This window comes from Accipiter gentilis, chromosome 17, assembly GCF_929443795.1.
Source record: "Accipiter gentilis chromosome 17, bAccGen1.1, whole genome shotgun sequence".
Classification (NCBI taxonomy): domain Eukaryota; kingdom Metazoa; phylum Chordata; class Aves; order Accipitriformes; family Accipitridae; genus Astur; species Astur gentilis.
Window position 1 is genome coordinate 1,456,906 of NC_064896.1, and position 25,632 is coordinate 1,482,537.

Consider the following 25,632-nt stretch of genomic DNA (forward strand, 5'->3'; position numbering starts at 1 on the left):
CCGGAATAAAAACAATAACCTGACGGCAGAACGCAAGCGTTGCAATTTAATTTTAACAAGTCCCGTCGCCACAAAGAGCCAGAAGGGACTCCAGCTCTCGCTTTTGTAGCTGCCTTAGCTCCGCGCCGCCAGCAGGCAAGGGGAAATCCCAACCCAAACTTTACTTTAATCATTAAAGCGAGCAGATTTGAGTATTACCCCCTCACACACACTCCAGAGCAGATCTGGCCTGCAGCCACCATTACACAGTCCCTTTTCAGAGCGCTGCCTTGCGCTTTAAAGGACTTAAAACACCAAAGAGCCCAGACGGATTCAATCACCACGAAACGCTTCCAACTCTGTCGGATGACAACTGCTCTTGGGGACAGACTCTTTATTGTTCATAATGCTCCTTGGAGTGCAAGAGGCTATAAACATCATAGAAGGGGACAGACAGTTATATAACAGACAAGGAGGAGGGAGGAGAATTCCATTATCCTAACACAACACAGATGTCCGCTTTCCTTGCTAAGGAACTGAGTCACTAGTAGCTTTCTCCTCGGCGTGGCTCATTGCACAACACTCCCTGGCGCACTAAGCCAACTCCAGCTGCCCGTTTTTCAGAGCGCGGTTCGTGGTCCTGTTGAAAGTGTCAACCTCTGGCACAAATTTCTCGGCAGGGACCACGAGCTTTCTCCGGCTGTCCATGCACTTGTTGTCCAGCACCAGGGAGCTGGCTTTGTAGCCAGTGTCTGTCTGAATGCGGTGAAGTTGTCTGTAAAGAGCATCCAAGGCATCCCTGGGAACAAGCAGAAGTGAGAGGAGTTGCGTTCAAGCACGGCATTCACTTCCCAAGTTGGACAGGAAACACCCCGCTTTCCACTTTCTGGCAGCAGAAATATCTGTGCAGCATTTGCCTTTGTACAAAGAACGAATGCATCAGGTATCTCTCGGTGCATAGCAGCAGCATTTGGGTCTGTGAACAGCAAGCCCTCGTGCTGCTCCTGGCATGCAGCGCAAAGGTGTGCATCCTGGCAACCCACACCAGCCCAGAGCAGCACTTCTATTTCTTCCTTTACTCTTCACCCATTTTCTTTTTTCTCTTTTAGAACTGTCTGTGCCTGGTTGAAGTCACAGTCAAGCAGGGACCATGGGAACCTCATTCACCCTCCCACCACGCAGACCTCTGGTGCCTTGCCTGCACCCTGCTGCGCACCTGTCCAGCTCCCCACCAAGCCCCAAAAGTATTTCCACTCCTGAACAGACATAAGCTCCAAAATGCAGCTTCTGGAAGTATGCCAGGTCCAGGGCTGCACAGAGCGATGTCCCTCACATGAGCAATGCTGAGCCACTGCTCTGCCCCAGAAAGCAGGAGACTTACTGTGACTCTGCTAGCTTCTGTTTGAGCGCACGGATCGTTCCCTCCAGCTGGTGAACCTCGTCTGTTAGCCCGTACTGGACCTGCAAGGCAGGCAGGGAGAAGGTGACAGCAGTTAACAGGGCTGAAGCATTGTTCTACAAAGGCTGTGGTTCTCTCATTCCCCTTCTAGCACAGCTGTGACATTTATTTCCTTGCTTTGCTAGGTGACTGTAGGATCCACTGCTCAGCCCCTCTGTAGTTTTCTCCAAAATGCATCCATGTTTTCTGGACCCACGGCAGCCCCCATACCAGACAGTTCCCCCCAGTCCCTCCTGGCAGGGAGCGTGCCGGGCAAGGCTGGTACCTGATCCCGACAGAGCTCCATATTGGGCCGATACGTGCGGATCTCCAGGCGGGTGTGTGCCACTTTCAGATCTTGTGTTTTCCTCCGAAGATCTTCCTCCAAGCGTCGGATGTCCTCCTCCATCTCAGCAATTTCCTCCAAGGACTAAGGATAAAGAGATATATCATGAGGGACAGGCAGGGATACAGACCAGAAAACAGCCCCCATGCATCCTCGGCTTTTACTGTGCTGGGAATGGATTTTAAACAAGGGCTGGTGGGCTTCTGAGTACTGAACCCCTCTGCCATAGATCAGGCTTTTCACACGGTCCAGGCATGGTGCTGCTGGTGTTTTATGGCCACAGCAGATGAGACCAGGGGTGAAATGAAAAGGCCAAAATCTGGCACTGCTGCTGAGAAATGGCAGAGCAGCAACTGTGCTAGCAGAAAGAGATAGGATGTTGCAGGGATCATACATGCGCCACTTAACAGCTCTCGTGTGGAAACCATGCTTAGGCCAAGTAGCCTTCCACATAACAAAGAGCCTTTTGGATTCAATTCCCACCCAAGGTTGTGGTCGATAACCAAAGAAGCAACATTTACATTCTGCTCCTGCCATTTCAGTTCATCATAGGCTTTTTCCAGGTCTCTAATCCTCTTGCGCAAGGCAAACTCTGTAGCTACACGCTGAGCCTCCAGCTCGTTGTTTGTCTGAAGAGAGAACAGGCTCCAGTCACACACTTCTGGAAGGTGTCTCCCTCCCAGCTGCAGCCTGTGAGGTTGGGACAAGCCCATGAGCAAAACCAGCTGGGTTCTGGCAGCTGCAATGGACAGGTATGTGTCTTCCATGTTGCTGAGACTGCTGCAAGCTCTGCAGCATAATCCAGCTCCTCCTTTAAACCAGGAGGGCAGCTGCTCTCAGAGAGGCCCATGGGCCAATGCCGTCTTTTCAAAGACTCCCTTCCCCTGGCCACAGCACGTGCCAGCCCATGCTCCCACGCTGAATCCAGAACTTCTGCACGACCGATTCACAGCCAACGGACTAATTTACCTGTGCGATGGCAAGCACTGTTGCTTCTCGGAGCTCAGTCGAAGCTTTCATTTCTGCCTCAGCACGCTCCTTGTTGCATTGGCTATTCTGTTCCCACTCATCAAGTGCAGCTGATCTGCGAACAAATCAGCAGTTGTGAAAATAAGTTGAATGTTTGCAAGACAGTTCAAAGGGAACCACCTGCTGCAGGCCAAGAAGGCTTTGTGGAGTACAAAATGATTCACGATTTCTGGAGGTCACATCCTGTCTGATCTCCTTACTGCACCAGCTGGAGATTGCTACCCCATGGCTCCTGCACTGAGCCCAACATCTGCTCAAACCGGGGACACAGCCAAACCATGCTATGAAATGCCAAGCAAGTGAAAATGTGCAGCAGCTCCCCCATAAGCTGTGCCAAAGGCCGATGCCACGCTGCTTACTGTCACCTTTAGCCAAGCACAAGGGAGGCAGGGCGGCTAGCTTCTCTGGTTTTGCGGTGACAATTCAGATAACTCCCAAAAGCCTGTGGCTTCACAACTCAAGAGCCACAATAAATCCCAGAACCCAACTTCTGTTCTGAGCTCTCTCCAAAACTGCACCCATCGAGCCAGGGTATAGCATGGAAGAAAAAAGCATCCCAGGCGCTCTTTCAAGCACCAGCACAGATTTGGCCACACAAGGGCAGGCTTTTTCCTTACCCAGCTGGGACTCGTGTTGGGTTGGCCTTGAAGGAGATGTTGGGAGAGTTTACGCTGAGGGATAAGCACACGCGATCTATTTCCAATGCTTCCATCTTGCACCGGTGGTCACAGCTCAGCTGCTGGCGAGCTTCCTGTAAGAGGCTGCAGAAAGCAGGGTTGGAGTCAGTGGTGAGCACGCAGAAGGGAGAGGCAGCTCACCACTTCCAAAGCTTTCATCACCATCTCAGTCATCTTTTTAAAATGAGCGATGAGCTCCTGCCCTCCCAGTGAACTGGGCCCAACTTGATAAAGCAGCACACCTGCTTTACTGCCTGCCTGGCTCCCCCGTGCCCTGTTCTGGCATCACACCGGTGAACTGAGCAGTCTGCCCTCCTGCAGCAGGGCAGTGATCCACAAGGGATTAGGGCCTGGGAGCTTTAACCACTCCCGGTCGCTCATTCGTGAACCAAGGCAGGTGGCACAAGGTATCTGCCCGGGCCAAAATTTTCCACGGATGCTTATGAAGTCTCCCTTGACATGCTCTCCCCTACAAACCCCCAACCCCATAGACCTTGACAACAATCATCAGCGTGGCATTAGAAGCACATTAAACTGCTGGGGCCAAGCAAGGAGGGCAGAGTCCAGTCAAAAGCTGTGTCATTCGCCTCACCAGAGCTGTTCGAAGGCTTCGTTCACTCTCTGCTGCAGCTGCCTCTTGGCTTTGTCTATCACCTTCACCTCCTTGTGCAGCTCCTCCTCCACAGGGTCCCTCACCACATCAATGGCACGTCGGCTCTCACGGAGCGTCAGGCACTCGATGGACACATCCAAGGGCAAGTTCTTTGCCTGGAGGGCACGTTCTGCTGCTTCCTTCACCTGGAAGAAGCAGCCAGCTGAGTGTGTGGGGGGTCTCCTTCAGGGATAGGAGGAAGAAAGGAAGGGGAAACCACAGATACCCTTTTCAAGAGGGCCTCGCGCTGCCTGTCTTTGCAGTTCTGAAACCTTTTAGCAAGTCTGGAATGAAAATTGCGAGAGCCAAATGCATTAGTCCTCTACATCTGCTATTTGCATTGGGAATCACACCTTGTTGGGGGCTAATCACTCCAGGAGCAGCAGCCTCTGGGTTTAGAACTGAAAGAATCAGAGAGATGTCCCACTGCTGTTCTCTATTTAAAATCAAACATTTTTGATGGTGTCAACATATTTCTTGTTATCCTTCAGAGCTTTAAAAAAAAACACAAAAAACCCCCCAAAACAACACACCCAAACATGAGTGTGCAACACACAGCTCCATAAAATGGCTTGGCTCAGCCAAGACCACAGTGGTTTGCTTTCCAGGAAGTCATTTCATCAGGTATGGATCTCAGTATACCTGTGATAAGCCCCCCTTGAACTCCATATGGGCTCGCCCATTTCAGAAGACAAGCCTCAATTATTTAACATCCCATGTTGAGAGCGTAAGTTGATTTCCAGCCATCTGTCTTCCCAACATACTTTGGCTAAGGCATCGATTTCCGCATCTATGTCTGCAAGGCATTTGTCCAGGGTCTCTTTCCATCTGTTCACACTGCTGATACGTTCAGCCAGGCGGGTTTGGTTGTCATGCTCATCCCATTTCGTCTGGAATTAGAGGAGAAACGCCATTACTTTTTTTAAATTGCAATCGTGAATCTTGCTGAAGCCTTTCCCTGTTTTCAGGATTGACTGACCCCTCAGAGGAGTACGTCATGTCGCCATTTCGTCTAATAGTCATCTACACAAATGGAGAGCACAGAAAATAATTCAAGTTGCAACAGACACAAGAATCACGCCCAGGGATTTCATGACAGTACGCATGCATCATCGCACACGGGTTTAGAGAAAGTAAATGTACATACTTAGCAGGTTCTGTAGAGGTAAAGCCTTTTCGTACTCCCTTGTGCGTACAGCTAGATCTAGACGCTCTCCCATACTCCTCAGCCTGCTATTCTGACAAACCCAGGAGCAGCCAAGCTGCCAGAAGGCCCACCTGGTTGTTGGTTTCGTTGCGGAGAGCTCGGGCTTCTTGCCGGACTTGGTGGGAAGCAGAACGCTGGCGTTCAGCGTCAGCCGAGATGAGATGGGAGTTGGTGTGCCAGTCCGGCAAGGTGAACCGCTGTCCTGGCTTTACACTCAGTGTGGTCATCTCGCTAAACAGGTGACTAAAAGGGAGCGGAAGATTTTTGTGTTTATTCATGGAAATACACTAGAAACAGAGATGCAGCCACAAACCGGACAGCTCTTCAAGACGAAAGCAGCAGCAAGCTCTAACCTGGCATCTCACCTAATGCAGGCACGCATGTCGGTGCGGCCAGGGAAGGGCAGGCGATCGGAGCCACCCTCTGCCCCTGGGCCGGGAGGAAAACCCTGTCCGCCTGTCTGTCCCCGGAGAACGGTGCTGTTTGAGAGACAAGGAGCCGCTCACAGCACCGTCTCCCACGTAGTATTTGTAGAGCTCGGACAAAACAGCCGATTACATTACTGATTCTGCTTTTGTTACAGCTGCACAGGCTCAGCCCAGGGTTGCCGTCCCAGGGGACTCGAAGGCTTTGCTGGAACAGTATAGTTTGCAGCCATCTTCCTTGCTACCCCGGCACATCCCCACAAAACCGGTGGGAATCGCAGAGACCACTCAACAGGACCCAGAGCAGCTCCTGAGCGGACCGCGGCTCCCCAAAACCCCCGAGTCGGGCGGAGTTCTGGGGCAGACAGACCAGGTACCCCCCCGCCGGCCCCCCAGTTCTCTCGGGGACAGAACTCCTTGAGCGCAGCCGCCTGCGCCAAAGGCCGCTGGGGAGGAGAAGCCGGGGAACTCCTCGAGGGAAGGCAGGCCCGCAGGCCGGACTTGGGGCTGCAGAGACACGGAGAATTCCCGACCGCCGCCGGTGGAAAGGGAACAACGGGGGACGTACGCTCACAGGGAAGGGGCTCAGCCCCCGGCTCGGAGCGGCCCTCACCCCCCTGGCCGGGCGCAGGCAGCCCCGAGCGGGGTGTCCCAGCTCCTCCCTCGGGGCACAGACCCTCCCCGACCGGGTCCCGGTCCCGCTCCCTCCCGGTCCCGTTCCCTCACCGCCTCGGGACCGTTCCCACCGCCGGGCCGGTTGCCAGGCACGCGCAGGCCCGTTGCGAGGCGGCGGGGGGGGGGGGGGGGGGGGGGGCGGGGCGGGGCTCTCCCTCCCGCTGCACCCCCCCCCCCCGACCCCCCCCAACTCGACCCCCCCCCCCCCCCCCCCGTCGACACCCCCACGGGTGGGTGACCGAGCCGGCTTGTCTCCTTATCACAGGGGAGAGCGCAGGCTGGCGCAGAGCGACAGCAAAGTCGGTTGGTGGTGGTGGCATTACTAAAAATCTCAAAAAAAAAAAAAAAAAGGAATCAAGCCAAGCGGGTGGAGCGAAGGGAAAAGGCCGAAATCGTTCCCTGGTAAAGGTGCGGGAGCCATCCCTGCCTGGTACATCCCTCCCCAGATGCCACCACGGCTCAGATCAACACCTCCATCTCCATCCACTCCTGCGGGAGCGGGACTAAGTTAAAATGATGCAAGCATTACAAAAAAAAAAAAAAAGCATCACATATGCATTTCAAAAAAATTTATTTTTCAAATGAATACGGTTCGTTTACAATACATCCAGCTTGATGGTATCTAAAGCCAGTAGAGATCTGATGACTGTTGTGTGTACTATACACAGTCGTACAGAGGTTACAGATGCCTACGAGAGGGAAGGAACAGTGAAAGAAGTTGACATTTTACTGTGCTGGAAAGAAAGCAACTCTTGCAACAGGTAGAAAATTTTGGCAAGAACAATTTGTCTGGAAAGGGAGAACGGGCAGAGACACCGCTTCTGCTTAGCAAGTACACCTCAAAACACACCGACACATGGTTTCCCTCCCACCCCACATGGTTGCAGCCCACATCCGCAATACAAATAGGCACACATGGTCAAGATGGTTAAGTAAAAATAAAGGCTTTTTACCAGTTTGTTTGCCATCCATCTACAATCTATTTGTGCAACGTCTCAAGTCACAGCTCTACTTTATTCTTGAAACAATTCCCTTTTGCTTTGAGAACCCCCAGTACCTTCACGGTGGGAACACATTCAAGTTCCTGCTCAAGCAATGGTAACACCAAAACGAGAGGGGAGCAGTTACCAGCATAAGAGAAAGAGCAAGACATACACATGGAAGGGAATCTCAATCCACCGGACTGGTTTATTAGAATTTTATTCTGAAAAGAAATCCCAAACAGCACAATTTTATTTTTTTTAATTTAAACATATGGTATTAAATACGCAAAATTTATATGCACAACATTGCTTCCAGCGGTCTCCTAAACAAATACAGCTCGGATCACTAGCAATGTTTATGGCACACACTATGCCACGTGAGCCACCTTCTCCTGAAGATACTTTAATACCCATATTGGCTCATAACCGAATGCTACCAATTACCGTAAAAGCTTTAAAGTAATAACCGGCTGATAGACAATGTTCTTATCTATGATCAGACATCTCCAGGCCACGTAAACAGCCTAGTTTTTCCCCACGACAAGCAACAACACTATTTATCCACCAATAGGTGACCTGGGGAAGCTTAACTGCTTAGACCAAGGGAAGAAACAAGAACATAACAGACAGGAGGATCTGTACCCTGTGAGCCCAAAGCGCGTCTCCTAACCTGTGAAACGCAGGATCTGTAACACCAGTGTCACTGGTCATGGCAGTAGGGGCTGGGCAACGAGCCTGTAAAAATCAACATTTGAGATCAAAACCTCGTTCTGCCAACTCTATTGCTGTGCTGAGGTTAGCTTTTCAAAACTGCCTGCAAAACAGACACAAAATGCAACGTTCTAGAAGCAGGTTTTTCCTACAGGAAAACAACATTAAGTTGTCTCAAGGCTAGATTCAACACTGAAAACTGCAGAAATTAGAACATTTTGCTGAAGAATAGAAATCCAAGTCCAAAGAAAACTAAAAACTATAGCCACAGGAGGAAAGTGATGTACAAAACCGAGTACCCAAAAGAAGCCATTCTTCACTGCAAAGGTGCCAGAAGTCAGAAGACAAAACTTCATCTCTAGCAGTCTTCCTCTCACTGAGGTTTTTTGGCATTCAATTTTCCTCACCAGCTAAAGAGCACTACTCAAGTTTCCACTTTGCTGGCACACCATCAGGTTCAAAAACTTCAAAAGGTCCTTTAAATCTAGCATTGCTCCAGCGGGTATTACTCTGCTATTATGTCTGAGTGAACACTAACCGGCAAGACATGGATTTTCTATCAAAGAAACTGGTTTTGAATATATTCAAGAGATCTGCAAGTGTAAGCATAATGAAAGTTTATTAGCAACTATTTTAATAGCTAATTTTTGCACACCTGTACTTAAGTGGGTTGTGGACCTGTGATTTATGGGCTAGCATAGCCCTAAACTCAACATATAGTCATACTTTTCTGTGTTGCTAGATAGTATTACAGTAGGTATTAATTTTCCAACTGCCAAATGTGTTTGAAAGACCTATATAATTCTCTGCAATGAAAAAACCCCTTCATTTAAATAAACTTGCCCTCTGACAGTCTGTTTTACAACAACTGGATTACCTTAAAAGAAAGCAACAGGTAGGTAAACATCATGGGACTAATCCCAATGGCCTTCCTCGGGCAGAGCTGCGATGAGAAGTAAAGAGCACAGGCTCACGTCCAAGACGGACTCCAAACAGAACCGTATGAATTGCAGATGCAAACTTGCAAGAAGGTGCACAGGTTTGTATCAAGAAGTCAGCACTTCCACAACATGATTCATCCTCAGAACAGCTAATAGCTAGCTCTCGTAAGGCGATGTGAATCATTATGAACATTTTCTAGATAGGGTGAAAAATGAGGCAGAATCGTTTACCCGAGGTCAGAGAGGGAACCCATTTCAGACCCAGCGTTGATACCAGAGTTCCTGGCTGGATAACTCATCAATATCTCAAAACTGCATAAAATATAACCTATTTGAAAAGCTCTTCCATTTTGGTCTGAAGATCTGCCTTTTTAGCAGCTTTAAGCCCAAAGCAGCATCTAAGGACACAGGTGCCTACTTCTGCGCAGCACACAGTCTACAACAGCCTTCCCTCTACTAGTACCTCGATACCAGAGGATGGGGGAGTCTTTTCTCCCCTCGTACCACTTTGCTAACTCTTTCCATACCCAAGAGACCATACGATTTTCTACGCAGACATCACTACCCTCAGCTGCTGGCAAACTGGTTCTTGAAGAATTATCTGTGATGTTTAATTTTCACCTCCATGTTCCCACTTAATCAGACCTCTGCACTGCTCCCTGACATTCACTGGACAACATTCTTCATGTCCTTACAGCCACCAAACGGGGGTGGGGGGAAGAAGCACTGGAGTGTATGGAAAGCTGCAGGAGCACAGTAAAGAGTGAAGACATTACTGGACAGGCAACATTCAAATAAAGGCAGAATTAATGATTCTCATTAGATAGAGAAACATATCAAGGTTAAATTTTATTTTAAAAATTGCAAGTCTACCAGGAATTATGTTTATTTGATGACATTACTTTCCAGAAACCACTTATTTTAAAAGCTTCTCCTCTCTGGGTAGTTCTAATTCACAAATAATTCAGGGCTCACTTCGATTAAGTAATTCAACGCAAAACCAACTCCATTCTGACCAAGGACTTCAAGCTTTAAAAACAGTTCAAGAAAAATACTAACCATCCTACCAATGCAAACCCAAGTTTTTCCACCTCTGTTCTTGATCAGAAAAAGGCACATGCTTGCTCTCAGCGAGTTCAAGTCTGACACAAACCGTTCAGGACACCTAAGCTAATGTTTGATGTTCCCATCAATCTCCCTGAAGGGCTTGAGCTGACCACAGCTTACCTGACATCCACCCAACTCCTATCCAGTCCTTTATTTCTACAGGCAGTTGCTTTCATCACCATCACACTACCACCGCCCCCCACATCCACAGCCGATTCACCTTCCACACGGTTACAGCATCCTCAACGCAGCTAACTCTATATAGGCAGCGGAGGGAGAGCGATCCTGCGTAAGGGAACAGGGAGGTAGGCAAGAGCTGAGAAAGAGCAGAGCAACTGTAGTGCTACAGCAAAATAAACTCTACAACTGCCTGCTGCTGTTTTTCTTGGTAGGCAGGCACACTTCAGTGTGAACTGCGTGAAAACTGCAACCAGAAATCTATCAGAGCATCTATGTTATATGGAGGGGTCAGATATTGCTCACAAAACCCCTTGGCTCCATTGTTTCTAATAGCACCGATCTACTGGAACTTTTATCCGTTTCGACCAAGTAAGGTAGCTTCAACGTTTAGATACAAAACACAGTTTGATTTAACTATACAGCTGTTACAGGCACTGCCACCCACCTGCATCTCAGCACAGTCCTTTTAGGAGGTGAACAGGCACTCTTAAAAAAATACGGGAAATTGCTTTTCCCCTCATGTGTTAGTTTTTGAAGTAGTCATGTGGGGTCTTTTTGGGTAAACTGTGGATGCAAATATACAGGTTCACAAGGCTCTAGCAGCATGAGTTTTTTTTCAGTATATTCAGTTTTTTCAATATGAAGACAAGTTTCCTCCTTGCATTTTTTAGAGCTTTCTGTTGGCTTAATAGCACAGTCACCACTACCACTTCTCCTCTTCATAAAACATATAGCTGAGTCAGTTCAGTTTTAGGATTAATCCCAGCATGATTTACTACGAGTAGCATCAATTACAGCAAATCCTCAGTCTCAAACTTTGCCAGGAAGGAGGATGAATTAAAACTATCCATGTGCACTAGGTTGTTGGGTTTTTTTGGTATTGTTTGTTGTTTGGTTTTTTGTTTGGTTTTTTTTTTTTTTTTTTTTAAATTTGAAGTATTTTAATAGTGTCTACATCTTCAGCATTTTGTTAGCTTGTATTTAAACTGGATACTTTAAAACATCATGCACCCTCCAATGAATGCAACAGAAACATACAGAACATTTCTACTGTAATTAAACCCATGTGTGCTACAGTTCATCATCACCAAGGCAAGACTTCTAGGAAGAGATCTGTGCCCAACACAAACCTGCATCATCAGATGCAAATCCATTTCATTTCTTTTGATAGAAAGAAGAGGCAGCAACTTCCTTCTAAATTTCAACAGCTTCAGTATTAGCTAAATGTAGATAGAAAATAAACTGGTTGATAGGCAAGGGAAGAGATGGAGAGTATTGCTGCAAACAAGCTGATGGTGCAAGATTTTTGGCCCGTTTTAGTCTAAAAGATAAAAACGCCTACTACTAAAAGGGATAGAAGACAACAGTTTTGGCTCAGAATTTAGACTGAAAAAATGCTTTCTAAATCCTAGCCTAACAACGTTAAGAAATTTGGAATATAAAATAATTTATCATCATTGCAAGCTTAAATACCAACAAAGTGGCATTGGGTGCTGTAATAAGACAAAGTTGGTAACAAACTACAAGAAACATCAGTTAATTTCTCTAAGTTGAATCAGAAGAAATCTACACAGCAAAAAGGTACTTGATTCATAGTCTCTGTGGGTAGCATAAGCGGGAGTGCTATACTGCGCATTCATCTGACAGCATCCCTTTCAACAAAGAGGTGTGGGCAACTCCAAACAAGGGTCACTGCCCCACGCTGGGACTTTGGACCCTAAATATTTTGTTGATCGTGTCCAAATTAACAGATGTCAAAAAGCTCTGCTTATTCCTAGAAAAAGTCCAGACACGAACATATTACTGCAAAGATACCACTTGCAATTAAAGTGGGAGTTTTGCGCTTAAGCTCCTGACACTCAAAAATATCCTGACTGACATCAAGTTATTCTACATCTTAAATGCCCAATACAGTATGAACAGTAATAAAACGAACACAAAGTAATTTTATTTTTAAAAGAAATAAGGTACCAATTAAAGTAGTCTGTCTATCAAGCTGTTTCATTCAGTCTCCTCTCAAACACGACTAGTTAAGCTGACTTTGGAGAAGAAAAACAGAACATTCAAAAACTTCTCCCACCTAAAAATAAGCGTCAAAAGCAACATACGGACCAGACACACAGACCTATGAGCTGCACACAGATTACCAATAAATATATGGAAACACCACAATAAAGGACAAGGTTCGTCATAACAGAAAAAAAGTCTGATAACTGCTATTAAGACCATTACAAAAATGAAAGTTAAGTGTATTTTTTGCAGGCATGTGCAAGCACATTACAGTGTAATCAAAGCAGAACTTTGCTATTATTATTACTTTATGCAGCATTACAAGGTTACTGAGGTGCAGTGTTTAATAGTCTAGTCTACAGCTTTTCCTGACCGGAGGAATGCTCACCAAACTCACTATGGACCCACACCCTCTTCAACCATCTGAGTGGGGCAGCATCCCCCACCCCACCAAGCTGCTCCCCATCCAGAGTATCAAAACTCCCAGCTAGGAATTACAAGTCCCACTGATACATGCACATCACTCCTTTAAACACATAAGCCACGTGAGGTCTGCTCACAGCAGGACTGACCATCTCGTAAGTCTTCAGACAGCTTTCAGTTTGTCTACTTCATTTTTGGGAGCCTGCTACATCTAAGAGACGACATCCTTCAATAGCTATGGATTCCCTTTCAGCACTAACTATATCGCCCCAAGAGTCCCATGCTGTCTCTTCTACACCCCCCACCCCCACCCCCCACCCCCTCAATGTGAAGAGGTAAATTGCATTGACTAAATCAAAACCGATTCTAGCCTGCCAGCTGAATTTGGTGATCGCTCCTCAATGCCTCTCCCTCCGAATGAAAACACCTTCCTGGTTATTCTTGGTCCTGACTCAGAGAAGCTGATGCTTGAAAGTACCTGAAAGATACCATCAAACACTTGGCATTTTCAATAATTTATCTTAAATTTTCAGCCATGTACAACTGGAAAATAAAAATCTACAGCACCATCTTCTAAAAAGGCACTTTCTGAGGACTGTCTTGCTTAAAAAAAATAAAATCACTCCAAGTTTTAAACAGTGGAACTGATTTGTTTTAAAAGGACCCTATGTTAACTACCCGTGTTAGGTGAGGGGGTACCTCAGACAAGATTTGAAAAGGCCAGGGCACGTGGGATGGAAAGTGGATGGAGTCTCTCCATCGACACGCTTGTTTCTATAAAACTGATGCTTCGGTATTTTCCTTTGCAAGCCTCTCCCTTGCAATTCCTTCCCCTCCATATGCACCTTTGCCTACTCAGGGACAACAATTTGGTTTTGTTTTAGTGTTATAGGGATCGGGATTCTTGAGACTCTGCTAGGGAGGTAAAATGTAGCATCCTGTACCCATCTCGTTCATACCTCAACTACAGAAAGTACAAAATCTTCTACTAGCAGAAAGCATCAATTAGCTCAAGCTCTAACCATTATCTTTTCAGGTTTACAAAAAAACGATGAGTGAACTGGCTAAAGTGAGGTTTTATTTAAACACGTGCCGAAACAGAAATGATATCCTAACACCCAGTATCAATCTAAAGTACCATCTTTGGGTAAAAAAGACAGACAGCAATCTTTCCCTTTGACATCCCTACGGATTTTTTCACTAGATGCAATCAACCTGCCAGTAGCAGCCACAAAACTCCACAGCACTGAAAGGGACAGAGTATCTGCCTGGCGTGACCAGAGACTAAGATGGCCATTTAGAAATCACGATCTCCAAAAACTGAATTTAGTTTCAATGTACATAATCTGAGCTTTTGATTCCTTGGTTATAAAAGTGCTTCGAGTAAGGTTCTAAACCCTCAGTTCACAAAACGGGGAAAATACCAAAAGAGGACAAGATATGAAGAAAGTATTAAAAAAAGGCCTCAAGCTTTTTTAAGTGTAGGCTGAGCTTGGAATTTCACCAGAGCGGACTTCAAGACTAGTAGAAAACTAGTATTCATAGCTGGAATTTGTACAGAAGATGACTATCTGGTATCTTATGTTGAGCATTTTATAGGACAAAAATTTGCACACGAAAAAGTGAAAACAGTTTAGGACCAATAGCGTCTTGAAATAATTTGACTGACAACTTCCAGAAACCCATTTTACTCCTGAAAACCATTTCTGTGGCCAAACAAACTTCCAAAAGGATGCCAGAATGAACCCTACAAAAATAACTTTTGGATGCGTTTAACCAGATTACACACTGAACAGTTAACACAGCAATCCTGAGTAAAATGGCCACAGCTGAAGTGCCCTACAAAGGAAAAAAGCTACTTACAGTGGAGTCAGTCGTTCTGTTAGCAGATGTTGCGAGTTGAACGCCTCAACTACAAAACGCTCTACTTGTCTCCAAATCTGGATCTACTAGTCACCAGATCGCAGGTTTCGGCAAGGCTTTCTGCTAGAAAAAAGTTACGAGAAGCACTGCCGCCAGCCCCGGGGAGCGGTTCCCGCTGTTGGCACAGCACCAGCGCTGCAGCTGCAGGTCTGTACGGCCGATACCCTAAGGCTGCTCCTTCCCCAGTCCAGCCCGGGGGCCCTTGTGCGTGCTCCCACCACGGAAGCAATTAGTGGCACTTGTTAAGTACAAGTGAGGTCTTGGTGCAGTTAAACTGGTACAGTGTCTTAGGAGACGGGAACCGGTTTTCTAGATAGGCATAAAAACGAGGCCAGTATGTCTGCAAAGTAGAACTGTCAGCCTTTGCCCATGTCCCTCTTTGGACTATATACAGACAGCTCCCAGCAAGAGAGGGGGATCTGGTATGCCACTCAAGATTTCCCCAAACAGCACATAAAATTTGAGATTTTTTTTTTTCTTTTCAAAGGAGAGCAGGTACAAAAATAAAAGAAATCCATATACTCTGAAAATATACTGGAAACTGCCACCACAGATGAGGTACCATTTATCCCGACCCCCCACCCCCAAACTGCAAACATCAAAATATATATGTTTTTAAACAAAGGAGGAATATCTGGCTATTTAATCTCAGTTAAAATGACAGCACCCTTTGTTACACTTGATATTTCACACCATTAATTCTCTTTTGAAAAAAACAAGATATCTAACTAACCTTGATTCCTTGCTTATCTCCTCATTCCTTAGTGCAGTAATTGTCCATCTCCATTTAAATAAATATAGCAGCTACAGCATCATAAATGTGTGGCCCTCACAACGCCAGTAACTTGATATCGTAATACAAATAAGTATCGGCACTTTACGTAGATATTTGCAAAACCAAGAATAGAGATTAAAACATCCAAATACTCTTCACATGAAAACCAGGTAAAATGCTAGCTCGACAAGTAATTTAACTCACTTTCCCAATTAAGTTTCTTTTAATTTTTTTTTTTGGTGAAAGTAGCAAGCAAGAAAGCTTCTCAAATCATAGTCACTGAGCGCAGGCAGGATGAGAAGCATACAGCGTCTTTGAAAGGAGCATTAAAAGACTTTTTAAAAAGGAATTTTCATCAAAATGCCAGAAATCCACAAGTCTTTGTAAAATAGGTGTTTTTTTTTAAAAATTCTCTGTTTTAAAACAATTTTCTGTAAAAAGCCTAACCTGAACCTTTTATAAACGGAACTGCTAGCTAGCATGCTTCTAAGAGAAAACTGTCAGGTCACAGACGAAGAAAAACATTTGAGAGACTTATTCGGAAACCATCTTGCTCAAATTATTTCGTTACACCGACCTCCCTGCAGCAGGTTTATCTGAAGGCGCTGAAAGGTAAGTGCATTAAGAAGTCAAGGAGCGCGGCTGGGCCAGTCCCGGCTCCGCGGGTGCAGCTGGCGAAGGCGTGCGGCTCCCAGGACCCCAGCGACTCTCAGACACGTCAGGGTCTGCTGAGTCTCCCTCCATCACCCTCCCACCTCCTCTCCGGGGACCCCCAAGCCACTAGCCAACTGCCCACCGTCACGACTATTTCCAGTGCAATTTTAACTTTGCAAAGTTAAGTCTTTTTACATTATCTTCCTTGATATTGGGAGATAAAGTATGTATATACACTAACGGTTTAGTAAAGCTCTTTGAGACAGTGTTGTGAACAGCACTACATGCATTTCAATACAATATACAAATGCACAAAATACAGTACTTTGTTTTCTGGCAGAAAAAATGGGGGAGATTCACGTCTGTTGAAGCAAAACGGGCTCAGATTTTAGGCTCAAAATACAGTATATTGGCAAACAGCGGATTTCATGAGAATGACAGGAGATAAGCTACTTATATCAACCCACTGGTTTTCATGTGGAGAGCAGGTGGAGTTCAGAAGGGCTGGGATAACAGCAATGCCCATACAAACGATCTGCAGTATATATACTATGAACCAGTGCAAATAAAAACAGTCAAAAATGCAGTTCACGAGTTTACAAAGTGCAAAACTCCCCAGTCCCCTCATTGAATAAATGCTCGTCTCTGACATCTTAAATATTGTCTTACCTTTAAAGTGGAATGAAAGAGTCCCATTAATTTGTTTCACATTTCAGTGATTTAACATGTTAGAACTATCCCAGCCCTCTTTATTTGCAAAGTGAAATGAAGTTACCAATAACTTAATTTTAAAAGGAAAGTCATTATCAAAGAGGAAAAAAGCCTAAAAACTTTTAATTCCAGACATTTTACTGATGTCAAATAGATTTAACTAAGCATGTAAAAACTTAGATCTTAATAAAAAACCCCTTCCATTTAATTCAAATATCCTCCACATTTCAAAGCCAAAAATATGGCCAATTCCTTTGTTAAATCAAAACACTGCAGTGACAAGTAAAGCTTGCAGAATTCTAGAAGCATTTTTGCTATTTTTTGATTTAAAAAAGGAAAATTCAAGATTCCTTCTGACTATAAAACTTTCCTTTCAAAATTAAGGCTTTTACTTTGTCCTTTTAAAATCATGGAGGTGTCCATTCTTCCACAGTTAGTGGTACAAACACTGCTTTAGTACAGCTCAATGGACACAGTTTTTCTTTAGAACGCTTATTGCACTAAAAGATAGCAAAACAAGTTGTCAGTTTTTAAAAAATAAACGTGGTTACATTTCTAAAAAATAAAAGTTGATGTTGACCATATGTTCTGTAATAATTAAATTAAAGCATTATTATTACTCTAATAAATATAAAAGAAACAAAAGGAAGCTAAACTTCAAAAAACACATACATATGAAATCACATTAAGGTGTGAGAGGCAGCAAGTAAACTAGCATTTTTCTTTTTTCCAGAAAGACCTTAGCTCTAAAGTTTCAGTTCTGGTGTTTACTATATGTAATCCCATAAAACTTGGGACATCTGATCTCATGTGAAGCTTCAACATATTTGACTTGCCAGATAGAAAATAATTGAAACTTTTGGACTAGGTAAAACAGCAGCTTTAGTAAATTCACCAGGGAGCAAGAAGAGTTTGGATCACTACTGCCTGCATGTAATACCACTAGCTTCTTTGCTTTTAAAAAGGGAACTATTGGAGCTGAGAACTCCAAAGCTGTGAAGAAAGACACAAAGGCAGCAGTTGGCTAAATTATGTTCAAATTATTGGATTAGTGTGCAAAACATCTTCCCCTTCCTCAATTTTTTCTAGCTAGTGCTGTACATTCAAATGTACTTGGATATGTTCACATTCGAATGCTTGATGGCAATATTGAGAGAAAGATTCCTCAATGCAGTGGGGTAAAAAACTTAAATTTTTTTTTTTTTGCACACTTGCCTCCCCAAACAATCATTGTGATTGTTCCTATAAAGGTGGTTTGCTTTTTTTTTTTGAAATTACACCATCAATTTTTAAATTTTTTTTTTTTTTTTTTTGCAAAGATAGTTGTGCTGCCGAGCAACTTGAGGTAAAGGCATAAGAGGGTTAAACTACGAGAAATTAAAAAAAAAAAGATGGCGGTGCTTCTGCGCCAAAAAAGCGGTTGGCTGGTTTCGTATTGCATAATAGTGCTGTGTTCCTCGATGAAGTAAACAATCTTCCTTGTGTCAATTTAAGGGTTAGCCTCTCGCCCCTGCACAGTGTCAACTTCAGCATGATCGGAGGCACACCCCATAAACCAACCCCACTGAAAACATACATTGTATGTGGCTTAATTTTTCAGTTCTTCCTTTCAGTGAGTATGCTCCCATTTTATTGACTTAAGCGAAGTACATCGTGCGTAAGGTGTCTTGGTGAATTTGTACAGCCTTCGCGAGGGCCTGTGGATCTCTCCCATTGCTTTGTCCTGAAACATGGCTTCCTTCAGCACTGCAAGAAAACAAGATGACGACAAGCAGGGCTGTAAATCATACTAATTTGTATCAAAAAGCCACCGTGACATCTCTTCAACATTGAGGAGAGCTACATGGCAATAGTAATACTGAGAAAAATCAGGGTACTGAGAAAAATCTACTTGTCTATTCACCAGCAACCTCAAGGCTTTTGACAAATCTCTTTACCTTAGCTGCTCAGCTTGTTCATCTAAAAATAAGCCTGTTACAAATATATTGATGGCTTGATGGTTATAAAATACTTCTGACGTACAAAGCAGAGTTAGGTAAGTGGAAGGCACTTAACATTTGCTCGATTCATGACTACTCTAATTCTAGAGCAAAAAACTAAATGCATGGCTTGATTCCTTCAGACCATGTCAAAGTAATAACAGAATACTTTATTAAACTAAACTGAATTCTTTTAATCTGAGTGTTATTCAGTAGAATCCACCAACCCACTCCTGTCTGACACTGAGCAGCAGCTGTCAGGAATGATTATCTTAAGACTACTCCCAGAGGTGACAAAAATTAACTGCAAAATGAGCAGTAATTATCTACAGTCAGATGGCTTTATGCTCGACAATGGAGCAAAGACCAATAGGGACAAAACCTTAAGCACACATTTTCATTTACCTGTCATGTTCTTTGTCCACAAGATGGTATCGTGCTCTGAATGCTACCAGATGAGCATAATACGCTGGTGCAGGTATAGAAACCGATCGTGTACAGCGCACATATGTGTGGCAGAGCTGGTAAGTCAGCAGCTGAAGTTCATCTGCAGTAAAACAGTTATCATCCCACAAAACATGATAGTGTGAGGGACGGCTGGTACCCTAAGAAGAAGGGAACATGAATTCACTTATCTGGCTTTTCCATACAATCAAGTCAAATTTTTAAGTTCAGAAAGGGCCAGACTATCTAGTCTGAACTCCTACATAACAGCAGCCAAAGAAAATTCAGTCTTATGTCAGCCCTAAATGTGTTCAAAGATGAATAGGAGTCTAACATTCACATGATTTTGTTACTCTAATTATTCTTGCTTGCAAAAAAACCCACATGCCTTCTAGATAAGCCCCAACGATCAAAACCTGTTCCCAACATGACTAAACCATGATTACACTACCTCTTAACTACCTTCAATTAAAACTGTTTCTCACCAAGAAACATTTCCCAGAGAAATAACTGCTGCTTTTAACTCCTTCCAATTCCTCAGCACCCTAATTTAAAGTATGAACACTAGAAACAGCTCAGTATTTCAGAAGTTACCTATAGAGTTCTACCCAAAACCACACACTTCCTTACTTCTACACAATGTCATCTTTCCTACAGGTTCAAGAGTTGCATTGGTCTTTGGCATTATGCTGAATCAAATTTTTACATGTCACTCCTGTCAAGGTTCCGTCCAGATACATGCGTTCACCATCAGTACTTCCAACGTTTCCTTATAGCTCATTAATCAGCACTGAATACTGAGTACAGTTCTTAGGAACTCTTAAAAGTTCTCTATTAAATGATTGACTTGCACTTGCTCTGAAAGACACTCTTTTGGAGTGAACACTCCTCTTCCCTCCGGCCTCCCCCCACAAAAGGTGTGAGGCACTAGAGTTAAAACTTATTGTGTAACTGAATTAGGTCAATAGTTGTATTTTAACCAGGCTAGAGGTCTCTCTTTTTAAAAATTTATTTATATATGTATAAAAAAGGTAGCAATTTATTGTGGCTTGCTACATTAAAAACAATGACCTGCAACTACATCTGGCATTTCTGCTTCAACTTATAGTGATACTATTTTTTTTCCAAGGGGCCAAAAACTAGCTTGCCCAGACCTAGCATGAAGATATACATCCAAGTGGAGAAAAGCAGCAGAAGTTTTGAACTCTTTAATAAAAGGCATGGCAATGATTCAAAACTTGAAAAGAAAACATGCCCACCAAACCTAAACAAAACTTATGACGACGTGGTCAGACTGACATAAAAATTTGAAGAGTTAATTTTTTTTCCATTTTTAAACAATATCCTGATACAATTTTTGGCATTAAGTTGGCTCTCCACTGTATTGCTGGCAATAACACCACATTGTTGGATTTAATTTCCATAGCCTGTAATTCACTAGTCTGCACTTAGTCAGCAAATAATCAAACATTGCCTTCAGTCCTTCAAACTGTTTACATTTGAAAACTTGATTCAACATTAATTTCATTGTGGCTATAAACAATAAAAGTAGAAGTTTTATTTTCAGAAATAACAAAGGTACAAAATAAAGTGACCTCTTTAAAATATAAACTTAGGAAAGCATCACTTACCATCAATGCAAGTTTTAAAGGTGTAGCAGAGACCACCTCTTAAGCAAATAATAGTTAGTCCCGCAATACTGTGATACCTCATAAAACTGAGCTAAATGACATTTCCCTATTAAATAACTGTGAACTATAACTATAAACTGTAAACACAACTGTCACAAAAGGGAGAAAAATAACATGTTCTAAATTCACATTTACTTACAAAGAAACAATCATACCTGTATTCCAGCATGGCTACAGAGGTAAAAATCAAACTCATATGGATGTGTAATGTCCGTATCCACAGTTGTTCCAGCTGGAATATTGCCACTTCGTCCAACCTAGAGAAAAGGTTTTGTTAAAAAGTGCAGCTAAGAACTGTTTATACATCTCAACTGTAATTAAAAATACAAGTTTCTGCTCAACACGTGCAAGGTTTCAGTGAATGAACTGCCTCAGTTACTGTTTGGAATGCGTCAATACAGCAACCTAGGATATTTGACAAGGGCGCTGTATAGCTCTACCATCTCAACACAGAACATTGCACCTACAGCACTTCAGAACTGTCAATCTCAGAAAGACAGAAAAGCTGCACATACATTTGTATTTAGAACTGTCAGCTTGAGTTTGGATTGACTCACTCAGAAGAACAGAAAAGTTCAGGGTTCCATCATGTTGTATTTTCTTCCACTACAATTGCTGTAGACCTGGTCCTAGTTAGTTACATGAATGTTAGCTATAGTTCACTGACAAAGACTAATGGACTTTTTTTAACATAGTCAAGGTCAATGATTTTTCAATTTGGGGCCACATTTTATGCTTATCAACTCAACATCTTCCCTGAATGCAAAGACAATCAGATTGACAGAGAAGCCCATGTTAATATTTTCTCCAGCAGCATAAGTGCTTGACATCAAGCTTTTCACATAAGGCTACTACGAGAGAGGGCAGTGATTACCCTTTCTGTTCTGTCAGCACAGAACAATCGTGTATGATGTCGCTTCTGGACCACAATATAGGTTATTCCAGGCTGGTAATCTTTCTCCAAACTGATGCAGGCTTCTCTAATGGCTAGCAGTTCGTAATACAAAACCTACAAGCACAAGAACAGAGTAGTTTGTTTTCCTGCCATTGTATTCTACAAGCAATACCTAATAAACGGTTTGTAGTTAACACTTAGTGCAACTTTGCCACACAGTTAGTAATATTAGGAAGTACTTAGAAATACAATGTTTCCCAAGTTCTAAGACCTCTCCTTCCCAGACAGTTAAGAAGTTGCCACTTTTCTTACCCAACATGCTTAAGAAATTCTCTCCTTAAACGTCTCAATTATTTTGTGGTATCTTGGTGCAAATGTAGGCAACTCAAACAGCACAGCTATTCAAATAGGACAACTGGAGTTACGATGTAGCAACACAGTCCTTCAAGAAACCCACAAATGAACCAACCTGTCGAAACTGTCCTTCAGAGACCCCGTCCCTATAGAAGATGATACGTGTGGGCTTGAACCGTGTTGACTTGTAGAACTGGATGAGAAGCTCTCTCACCATGGAGGCTAGGTCTTGGATGATTTCCTGCCGGGGTCGCTGAACTCTCACTGTGGCACAGTACCGGCTTGGATGAGCATCCATACTACCTACAACCTTCAGGGGAAGATTACATGAGTAAAGACTTCAAGATCAAATCTATATCCCCAAAAAATTAAAATAGCAGAAAAGCCAAGAAGAACAATTTTCAAGTAAAAGATGCTTATGTTAGAACAACCACCACAGTATCATTTTTAACTGTAACTTGTAGTAGGTACAGGTTTAACGCCTTTTGAAAAGAGGTATAAAACTTGCGCTTCAAGCACCCTGAAATGCATCTGCAGAATTGAGGTCTCCCCCGCTGTTGACAGCACACTAATGCATATTCCGATAATCCAGACACAGCCATTTTTTCTTTGAAGTTTTCTCACCTTTTACACAGAGAAACACTTCAGTTTGCCTTAGTTACTTTAAGTAAGGACACAGTTTCCATAACTGCAGTCAATGCCAAATAAAATACCAAGGGGACAAAATAGGAAGGGACTGACCAAGCATCCAACCACCACCTTGATCTCCTGGACTGTACCAACACAAAAGGTAAGAAGCATCAAAAGCATTCCTGCCAAACCAGGCCTTTTTTCTATTTTTAAAGGGAGAAAAATGTAATTAATTTTATTAACTAACATCAAAGCTGCATTATTTCCTTTAGAATATTTTTGCAGAAATATATTATTTAACATGACTGCCATTTTACCTTGATTTAAAAATTAAAAACTAAGAAAACAGTCTAAAGTATCAAGCAGTGTTTTTCTTTTAAAGACATGATTTTTAACAACATTGGGAACGTGTACAAAGAACTGGCATAAGCCCTGAAATATATTTGACATAGACATAGTCCATGAGTTGCATTTACTATTCTAACATTTACCTAAGATGAAAAAACAATGCTAATTTAATAAAACTTACAGCAGCTATTGAAGGCTTCTTTCCATCTCCAGCAGGAGGGTGAGTGACATCAGCTCCCAAAAAGATCACTGGCTGCTGGAACACAGAAGGTCTTCAAAAAGAAAAAAGTGCTAAGTCACACTTGTAGATGAACAGTTGGCACAAGGTTATTGCTCAATATGGGGTTTTGTTTATATTTCAGCTAAGCTGCACAGAGAAGCCTTCTTATCAGGTACTCTGGCCAAACCTAAACAATGAAATCTTTGTGCTCAAGATGTGAGCTTCAAAACCACCACAGCAGTCATTCCAAAATAAACTGCCATTTAACTGTGGCATGATTCTAGTGGAGAAAAGCCACAGACCTACACGTGAACAGTACAGATGGCTTCTTACAGAAACTATCATTCTACAGGATGATTACACTAGCCTTGCAACAAATGGCTGAATGCAGTAGCGCACACATTATTCTGGCTTACAGGATTTAAGGAGCAGGATGGTCTCCCCGTGCCTTTAAAATATTCTTCCATACACCACTGGACTCCAAGATCTCAGGAAAGAATTCTTAAGACTTGCACTCCAAAAGTTTTTCTGGCTTGCTACCTTGCATTATGCATATTTCCACTCAAGGAACAGGTATGCTCTAGTAAAGGTTAGAGTCAATCCGAATTTCTGCTCTTCAGGACTGAGAGACTTGTGCTTCTCCAGAATGATCCAGAAACGAGCACACATGGGTTGGACTTCTCAAACCTTCTCACTGAAGTCATCAAAGCAATTGGAGCACACATTCAAATAGAGCTTAGAGACTAGCTATGAAGAAGTGTGAGCTGAATTACTCAGACTATTACAGTGAGAGAAGACGCCTCCAGTGTTGTTCTACCCTCATTAACAGCACATTGGTATGTCCAACAGTTACATTCTGTGATGTATTGTATGCTCTTAAATTCACAAAAACTTCTGATCATATTAATATTTCAACCTCTCTAGATCTGCAGTTTCTCTTCAAATTTTTGATACTGATCAAACATTTGAAAAGAACCTTGGCTTAAGACGTAACTCACGGGCCAACAACTGCTCAGAGCCCATGCTAGAAGAAATTTAAGGCTACCTCAAATATCACATACCATTACCAGAAGAGTATTTCACCTTAAAATTTAGCCACGTTTAAATGCTAGGTGCTAAGTAGCAAACGTAATCACGTCTGTTAAACAAAACCCAAATCAGTCTCTGTGAAGAGTCTTACCGTTGATGAGGTACAAGGATGTTGTTGATTCCTCCTAGTTTAACATTAATCTTCAGGCACAGATTTGATAGGGTCTGTGGAGATGTTTTAATGACATTCTTGACTTGAACACACTGTGTGGCCATTCCCAACAGTGTATCTCCCACACGCTTCACCTCCGCTGAGAAGCAAATATTAGGATACAACTTGAGTCCATTTGAAATTATGGCTATATTTTGATATTAGCTCAAGTCACAATAATTTAAACGTACATATTCTGCAAAATAACTTCCAACTTATCTGCATACTCAGACCTGCTTCCAATTAATTTTATCTTCAGATGCAAAACATAGGTTTCTAATGTCTAAAGAATGGTCCTGAAGAATTTTCTAACTTATGCTGGGCAGCAAATTTCTCGGAACAATACTTGACCAAACAGGTAAAAGACAGAGATATTCCCTTACCATACACTGGTGTTTTCCCTGGCAGGATGACAATGATGAGCTGAAGCCCGGAATAGGTGTTCTTGAGGTGTCGAAACATGGGCTCCACACTGTCTGCACCCTGGGCGTATTTACAGAAACAGGGCTGGCCTTGGATCGGCATCCCTGCATCTTTGGAGATCTTGCGCAGCTGGTCTGTGAAACCCCTAAAGATGAGAAGCTTTTTTGAATTTTTGCAGTAGCAATAGCACACAACCACCAAAGCAGAAGGAGACAGAAGAACTGTGTTACTCAAATGAAGACAATTCCAAATAGCTTTTAAAGCAGCATTTTAAAAATGTTCATTACGTGGAGGCTGTACAGCTTTGAAACACCGCAGGCCAGAATGGGAAAAAAGAGTTTAGAAACCTTTAGTACTTCATTCAAGATGCTAGAAGGAACTATATACAAAGCAGCAATGTCACAGGACCAAAACCTCATGGTGTACCCAGGTACAGCGTTTTGACTGTAGCTTCCAGCAAGGAAGCAAAACAGCTTGGATTCTCTCCCTAACATCTTAGATAATTAAAATCAGGTAAAACACTCATTAGAAGTCCTGCATTCATGTTTTCACTAAGATGGCT

General features: G+C 43.3%; 2 protein-coding genes across 8 annotated transcripts in view; both read right to left on the reverse strand.

The window, feature by feature from the left end:
• Positions 1-377: 377 nt before the first annotated feature.
• On the reverse strand, positions 378-6,064 carry TEKT2 (tektin 2). 4 transcript variants are annotated; one of them, XM_049819905.1, is made up of 10 exons: positions 5,694-6,064; positions 5,400-5,571; positions 4,886-5,011; positions 4,062-4,267; positions 3,410-3,553; positions 2,733-2,847; positions 2,285-2,392; positions 1,704-1,847; positions 1,361-1,440; positions 378-778 (listed from the first exon to the last, which is right to left on the reverse strand). In XM_049819905.1, the coding sequence occupies exons 1-10, from the start codon at positions 5,708-5,710 to the stop codon at positions 574-576; spliced, it is 1,317 nt and encodes a 438-aa protein (XP_049675862.1). In that variant the 5' UTR covers positions 5,711-6,064; the 3' UTR covers positions 378-573. The 4 variants fall into 4 exon arrangements, with proteins under 4 accessions (XP_049675862.1, XP_049675863.1, XP_049675861.1 ...); XM_049819906.1 differs by having other exon boundaries at positions 5,682-6,064; XM_049819904.1 differs by having other exon boundaries at positions 5,400-6,064.
• Positions 6,065-6,982: 918 nt separating this feature from the next.
• Positions 6,983-25,632, reverse strand: part of AGO3 (argonaute RISC catalytic component 3) — a 42,852-nt gene continuing 24,202 nt past the window's right edge. For 3 of the 4 annotated variants that reach the window (XM_049819900.1, XM_049819901.1, XM_049819903.1), the window contains 8 exons: positions 25,031-25,215; positions 24,588-24,747; positions 23,369-23,459; positions 22,325-22,519; positions 21,835-21,969; positions 21,116-21,217; positions 19,231-19,430; positions 6,983-18,592 (listed from right to left, as the gene is read on the reverse strand). In XM_049819900.1, the coding sequence (XP_049675857.1) occupies positions 18,484-18,592; positions 19,231-19,430; positions 21,116-21,217; positions 21,835-21,969; positions 22,325-22,519; positions 23,369-23,459; positions 24,588-24,747; positions 25,031-25,215 (1,177 nt within the window). In that variant the 3' untranslated portion in view covers positions 6,983-18,483. Of the gene's footprint in view, positions 18,593-19,230; positions 19,431-21,115; positions 21,218-21,834; positions 21,970-22,324; positions 22,520-23,368; positions 23,460-24,587; positions 24,748-25,030; positions 25,216-25,632 lie in introns of those variants that run through there. The other variant, XM_049819902.1, reaches the window with a different exon arrangement.